This window comes from Kogia breviceps, chromosome 3 (assembly GCF_026419965.1).
Source record: "Kogia breviceps isolate mKogBre1 chromosome 3, mKogBre1 haplotype 1, whole genome shotgun sequence".
NCBI classification, from domain to species: domain Eukaryota; kingdom Metazoa; phylum Chordata; class Mammalia; order Artiodactyla; family Physeteridae; genus Kogia; species Kogia breviceps.
The window spans coordinates 185,180,063-185,187,812 of NC_081312.1; the positions used below are offsets into that span (position 1 = coordinate 185,180,063).

General features: G+C 42.6%; 1 protein-coding gene across 1 annotated transcript in view; it reads left to right on the forward strand.

Annotated features, from left to right (window-relative positions):
• The window catches only part of KIF5B (kinesin family member 5B), a 45,289-nt gene extending 41,863 nt beyond the window's left edge, over positions 1 to 3,426 (forward strand). Inside the window, exon 26 of the mRNA XM_067030499.1 lies at positions 969 to 3,426. Within this exon, the coding sequence (XP_066886600.1) occupies positions 969 to 985 (17 nt within the window). The 3' untranslated portion in view covers positions 986 to 3,426. The remainder of the gene's footprint in view (positions 1 to 968) is intronic.
• Positions 3,427 to 7,750: the final 4,324 nt, after the last annotated feature.

Sequence of the window (7,750 nt, forward strand, 5' to 3'; positions counted from 1 at the left end):
TGGCCCAAAGGATGATGGTTATTATTGTTTAAAGTCTTGCATCGATCCGTCTTAAGCCATGATTGAGGAGTATATGATCTACATAAGTGATAAATTGTTGAAAAATTAGATACTTTGTAGAGATTTTTAAATTATTTTTTAATTATTAAGAAAAACATTTCAAAACACTGGGTTTATTTTGGGAAAAGATGGCAATGTATGAATGATACTGATACTTTCAGTACCCAGTTTTACATGGCTGGTTCTTCTAACTGTGTACTGCTTTGGACAGGTGGAGGTTTTCTCATAAAGACGGAGGTAAATAGGCAGCTGAACACAAGGATGCCTCTAGGTAACACCTGCTGCTGGGATTGTTTATTTTATTGGCCACACCCACTCAGCTTGCAGCTGCTTAGTTCCAAGACCAGGGATTGAACCCAGGGCACAGCAGTGAAAGCGCCAAGTCCTAACCACTGGCCCACCAGGGAAGTCCCTGGGATTGTTTAGTTAGTTCACTGTCACTTTCCCCACCACATGTACCTCTTGCTTATCCCTTCCCCACCCCCTTTTGTTTCTTACAGCTACCATGTATGTAACATTGCTAGTTAGTTAGTGGTCCTTGGCTTAATGTCACTGCCACTGTCTACTGGCTACTGGCTGCCATTTTATTAATCATCTTTTTCTTTTTTAAAAAAAATCTAACTTATACATCCGCTCACTCATAGCTCTTGCGGGGAGTAAAAACATGCAGGGTGACCTCCTTTCAATATTGTACTGTCCCTAAATGGCTCTGCTTAGGAGGCATATAAAAGGAAAAATTCAGTCATGTAATGTTGCCATCTTTTCAGTTTGGGGGAAAGTGGTCGAAGCTGTTGGCTAAATGTTTTTAAACTCATTGGTATATTTTATTTAATTCTTTCCATGATTATCTCAAACACAAGTTTTATATAAATAAAAATATTTTTCTCTGTGCTTTCTTCCATCTTCAGGTGTTAAAAGTAATTGAAGTATGAAGAGGACATTATATCAATGACTATAGCCTGTATCCCTTGGGAACTTTAGAATTATAACCTTTTTTTAGTGTATAAATTGTACCTGGCCTGTACAGCTGTTTCCTGCCCTCTCTTCTCGTAAACTCTGCTGCTTCCCAACACAACTAGAGTGCAATTTTGGTGTCTTAGAAGGGAAAAATGACAGTTTACAACTGTGGCCCTATTTATTACCCAGTTTGTCTTTCATGTCTTAAATTTAGTCTTCACTGTGCCAACCTAACTGTGTCATACAGGACTGTGCTTTTTGTACTTGTTTTTTTGTGTTTATTTTTTAATCTCAGTTTAACTTACCTAGCTGCTACTGCTTGTTGTTTTTCTTTTCTTATTAAAACAATATTTTAGGGGAGATGGAACCTTTAGATTAAATGTCTTAAATTTTACCACTTATATGACACTACATGCCCACAAATTATGTCAGGTCAGTGCTGTACTTTACAACCCCTTGAAGTGACTTCGGAGTTAAAAATTATCTGTACCATCTCTGAAGTGTGCCTCTGAGAGCTGCTCTCTGAGCGCTGAGACCCTTAAAACTGCCTAGCTAGACGTTTGAGACTGAGCCAGGCTACTCAATTATCTCATGAAATGACTGTTGTTGAATTATCTTGACTAGAAATACTTTACAATATCAAAAGCAAATCTTTTGCTTTTGTTTAAGAAGGAGAGTTTGGAAAAGGGATTTATTTCTGCTCTTCCCAGTGCTTTAATCCACACAGATTGATGGAATGAAAACAGCCTGCTTTGTTTTGGTGAGCCCACTAATTAATATAAGAATTGGGCGGATAATGATCTGTCATCTTAATATAAAGTGAAGTGAACTAAGATATTATAGGATTAAATGTAATTTTATATTGTCAGCACCGTATTGGCTGATCTAAATTTATAGCCTGTGGAAATTGAGAAAAAATGTGGAAGGACAAGACAAATATATGGTAAATTTATAAATATATAGGTTAGATGTTGCTCTGAGATCCCTGAGGGTTTTCACCTGGTACACTAAGTCATACGCTATAATTTATTTCTTGTTTAGTCTAGAAGTAGTAAATTATTTGCAAGTCACTAACAATCCTCAAATAAATTATTTTGTTGGCCGTAGCTGGTATTTTTGTTGTTAAGTGTACCTTTTATTCCTCAGATGATTAAGTCAGCAGTTTGTTTTAGAAGCTATACAAGTAACAGGGAAAGAGATTTCAATATTTGCTTCATTAATTGGGGATGGGTAACTGCAACTGTATTAGCAGAAATTTGCAGAGAATGGGGGGATTTAAGGTTACTCAGAAGAGAAAGTTGGAAAGTTCTGTGTTAGGATCTGGGTGGCAGAATTAACTTTTCGAAAAAGTTTTATATACAGATATTTGTATTAAATTTGGAGCCGTAATCAGAAGACTCAGATCATAATTGGCATATTTTTCTATTTCCTTAACTGTTGCAGTTTCCACTTTTATAATAGTTTTGATTTAAAAGATAAATTTATTTTTTTAACAGTCAGAAATCCTTGCTGTTATGACCTGCAACCTTAAAAATTATTGTTTTTAGGAATGATCAAAAGAAACACTCCAAAAATTGAGATGAAAGCTTGTAGAGCAGCAAGATTGAAGCCGTGCAGCGTGTTCACTAAAAAAAGCGCTACCGCCCGTTTGTGATGGTAGTTTTCTAAGTGGAGAAACGTTTGGCTGCATTCACATAGGCATTTGTATTTTGTTTTCAAACGAAAGCTTGCTTTGGGGGCAGTATTCTTAAATGAAGCAGAATTTTTTTTCTCTCTTTTGTCTGAATATGGTAGTTTCCTTTTACAAGATACATCATGGCATTGGTGCTGTGCAGCAAACGATGAATTGTAACTAGCCTGCGGCTCAGAGTATACGATGCTATAGGGGTTTTTAAATACCTTAATGGTTCTTTTCTATTTATAATTTCAAACTTTCACAAAATGTACAGAGAATTTCCTAAATTTGTTTTCACTGAACTGCTTTCGCTATGGTAGGTCATTAAACACAGCATTTACTCTTATAAATGAACATTTCTGATCATCTGGAACATTGACACTTACTTCAGTTTGCAGTGTCTTTTTTTGACTGACTATATTAATGTTCTTCTGAATGGCATTGATAAATGGTTCAGAAGAGAAACTCTGTGAAATAAAAGTAACATTTATTCACGGCGATCAATTAAATTATTTGCCTAATTTAAGCAAACTACTGTGCATAACTCTCAATTTGACAGGAGGCCACAGAAAAGAGCCTGAGTCCACCTGTGGAATATGTTGGTTTCTTTTCAGTGCGTGAAGATACGTTCACAGATAATTGGTTTGGGAAGGCGCCATATAATTTTAGTTAACCTGCATGCTGTAAATGTCTTCTGTGTTTAAATAAAGAGGAAAAAATTTTTTGAAACATAATGACTTTCTTAAATCTCAATTCAGTGACGTATTAGGTTGATTTTACATGACCAAGTGGCCTTTCTTGACAGAACAGTGACTAATATGTCATTATATATTCATGTGCATTTTGTCTCCTAATGTGTTGCATATGCTTTGGACATCAAGTATTAAATATGTAGGCTGAAGAATTAAGAGCTAGAGATGGACCATCAGTCTCACGTTATTTTCCATTAGTGTAGCCTGATACGTGATGAGGACACTTGGCCGTGTTATTCTAACCCCCAAAACTATTAACCCCAGTCTGATCATGAGAAAAACATCACACTAACCAAGGACGTTCTACCAAATGCCTGACCGGTGCTCTTCCAAGGTGTACAAAGGTCATGGGACTCGGGAGACTTGACAGCCAGACGCAGTGACGCAGGGCCGCGTCCTGGGTTGGACCCTGGGACGGTAGAAGGACTCTGGGGAAAACTGGTGAAATCTGCCAGCCATAACGTGCCAGTTAATTTCTTAGTTTTGACCGAGGTGCGGTGGTGATGTGAGATGGTGCGTTCGGAGGAGGAGTATGAGGGGGCTCTCTGTATTACCTGTGCTACTTTTCTGTAAGTTAAAATTATTCTGAAATAAAAGCTTTATTTACTAATGTGTAAGGCATCAGGCCACAAAGAACAAGAGGAGGCCACAAGCAGGAAAGCAAAACTCAGCCGACACCTGACTCAGCCAGCAGTGGGGAACGCCAGGAAGCAGCTCGGTACCCCCCCCAGCACCCCTAAGCGGCCATGGATGCGACCTCGGTACCTCTGGAGTAGGAGCGGAAATAGGACCAGTCGAGAGTCTGTCTAGACCTTTCCGTCTGACCTGCAGATCCTTCTGCAATGCTGCACAGCTTTGCCAACTGCCTCTCTAACATCCCAGGGGGAGCCTGTTTATTCTCTAGCAAGGGTAACATGGAGGGTCTCCAGATGCAAATGCTGGCAGCGGTGAGGGTGGGTGACGCGCTGAAAACAAGGAGCGCGCCAGTTCGCAGCGTATTGTCCCGCGGCCAGAGCCACGCTTCGCCGCTGTTAGGGGTTGGATCGCGTACCCTCAGGCTTCCTGTGTTAGAGTCCCGGTCCTCAAGAATGCGACCTTCCCTGGAGGTGGGGTCTCTTCAGGCGTAATCAAGTCAAAGGGCATCGGGGTGGCTCTTGTCAGTGTGACTTGTGACGTTATAAAAGAGAAATTTGGCAGGTGCGTGGAGGGAGGCACAGGGAGAAGATGGCCGTCTACAAGCCATGGAGAGACTGGAACAGTCCTCCCTTCATAGCCGTCTGATGGAGCCGGCCCTGCCAACAGCCTTCTTTGGGGCTTGTAGCCTCCAGAACTGTGAGACCTTTTCTGTTAGCTCGCCTGCTCTGGAGCTTGATCTCCTCAGCCCGAGCGGACTGACGGGACTGCCGATGCGGGCAGTGAGACGGGCCCTCTGACCTTCCTCCTTCCTTTCCTTCCCTTTGCCTCTTGTTAATACCGTGCAGTTGTCGGTGGTGTGAAGGGGGCCGGTGGGGGGCACCAGGCGTACACGGTCCCTTAGTGAGTGAAGAGCCCGGGCCACATGGCCTCCTCTCCAGCAGCAGGTGACCTCCCTCTGGGAGCCTGCCCTTCAGCCTCAGAGAGGAGTTTCCGGCCCGCTGATCTATGGTGGCGGGCAGGGGAAGGGCAGCCTTGGCCCACTAGGATCCACCAGGTGAGACCCCGGCCAGGGTCTCGGCCTGGCCTGCCCGCACCCCAGAGGGATGCTTCCTGCTCACCTCGTGACTGAACCAGCTCTAGCCTGGGAAACCTAGCAAGCTTCTCCACCATCCAGTGGGCTGCAGCCATGCCTTTGCAATGAGATCTGAACCCCAGACATGGGGAGGGAGCCCCTTCCAAGTCTGCTCCTTCCCTGGGTACTCTCCCTTAGCCCTAGACTATTGTTGAAAGTTCTCTGTACCCATTTATAGTTAATCCCCTCGGACCTGGCCTGATACAGAGGGTAATATGAACGTTTGTAATCAGAATACTTCAAACCCCAACCTTTTTCCATTGCGTGGTTACCTGAATGCTGGCAACCAGGCTTATGCTTTCCAGCCAGGAGATGAGAAGACTTCGGTGAAAAGTTTGACAGCTGATACAAGGAGTACCCAAAGAAGCACAGTTTCAGAAATGCCACAGTCAACAGTCCTATTCCCGGGAACCAATTGCTTCCAGTCGGCTTCATCGTGTCCCCACCTTAAATATGTACAGACAGCCAAGGATCACGAAGCATGTGAAGAAAGCCTTTACGATGACAGGATCAAAACAGAAAATAATAATAATATGGAGGAAAGTGGAACTATGAAAGGGGAAGAAAACATTTTTTAAAACTAATACTAAATACCTTTCACTTCCACCTTGAAAAGCATGGATATTAAAGTGCTAATATGATTGCCTTCCCTAGTATATCTTTTTTACTTTTTGTTATGTATAAAAAACAACTAAAAACGTGCACGGTTTGTAAGGAAATGACAAATTTCAGAGATTTCAGAATCTGAGTACACTCTATACATAGCTTCTAGATAAAAACACAGAAAATTGCCAGATACTCAGAGCCCCCCTGGTCCCATTCTAGTGACTCAAGGTTTAATATTGTTCTGGTATCTAACAAAAAGATCTCTCTACCTGTATTTTGTATTTTATATGGGAGTCCATCAGTCAGAAGACTGCCAGAGATACGTTTCCAAGACAAATCCGAGTGATTGATGTGTTTGAAGATTTTGAGAAAAAAATTTATGTAACTGAAGATGAGTTTAGAGTTGACTAAATGGTACATAAAACACTAAGGGACAAAAGAATTACTGAGGAACATCCTTGGTGGCGCAGTGGTTAAGAATCTGCCTGCCAGTGCAGGGGACACGGGTTCGAGCCCTGGTCCGGGAAGATCCCACATGCCGCAGAGCAACTAAGCCCGTGCGCCACAACTACTGAGCCCGTGTGCCACAACTACTGAAGCCTGCGCACCTAGAGCCCGTGCTCGGCAGCAAGAAAAGCCACTGCAATGAGAAGCCTGCGCACCGCAACAAAGAGCAGTCCCCACTCGCTGCAACTAGAGAAAGCCTGTGCACAGCAATGAAGACCCAACGCAGCTATAAATAAATAAATGATTGATTTTTTTTTTTTGCCGTATGTGGGCCTCTCACTGCTGTGGCCTCTCCTGTTGCGGAACTCAGGCTCTGGACGCGCAGGCGCAGCGGCCACGGCTCACGGGCCCAGCCGCTCCAAGGCACGTGAGATCTTGCCGGACCGGGGCACGAACCCGCGTCCCCTGCATCGGCAGGCGGACTCTCAACCACTGTGCCACCAGGGAAGCCCTGACATTTTTTTAAAAAAAAGAATTACTTATTCAAAAAAGAATCCGGGGGTGGTGGTGCTGTGATGAATTGGGAGATTGGGATTAACATATATACACTAATATGTATAAAACAGATAACTAATAAGAACCTGCTGTATAAAAAAATAAATAAAATAGGAAAAAAAAAAAAGACTCCTAAACATAGCCCAAAAAAGTAGACTCACAGATACAGAGAACAAATTAGTGGTTACCATTGTGGGAGTGGGAGGCACAAACCATTGGGTGTGAGATAGATTCAAAGATGTGTTGTACAACATGGGGGATATAGCCAATATTTTGTAATAACTGTAAATGAGAAGTAACATTTAAAAATTGTATTAAAAATTTTTTAAATAAGTGCCCAAAAGAAAAGAATCCTAAGATAAGCAAGAGAGGAAAAGTCACCATAGTATATTACATGACTCAGCTGAGATTGGCACATTTCATCGTAGTAGTAATGGAAACATGGATTAGTAACGAAACTTACAATGTGACCTTATTGAGAGGAAGAGGGGTTGTGTCTATGTGTTGATGGTGGTGAAAGAGGGTTCAATCCTCATCGTCCACAGGATAAGACCATTGGCACCACTTAACCAAGACTAATCAATAAGTAGCAGAGATTTGGAGATGAAATAAAATGAAAGTGGCTGCTTCTGGAGAGTGGGAAAGAGGTGAAGCGGGTCAGGGGACCGCTGTTTTGTTTGGGGTGGAAGGAGCCACTTTTTGAATCAAGGTTTCTAGCGCGTTTGACTTTTCAGGGCGCAGTTTGTATCCTCTTGTAGGGTGGCTCTCCTCCGAGGATGGCTTCAGAAGCATGTCCCAGGTTCTTGACCCAACCTAGAATTCAACTTGCCCATTTGTAGAAAAGCACTTGAAAACCTCGAGGTGACGCCTAGGCCTCTTGTTCTGTAATTCTGAGTTGCCAAGTAATCTGGTCTAGAGTTATAACATCTG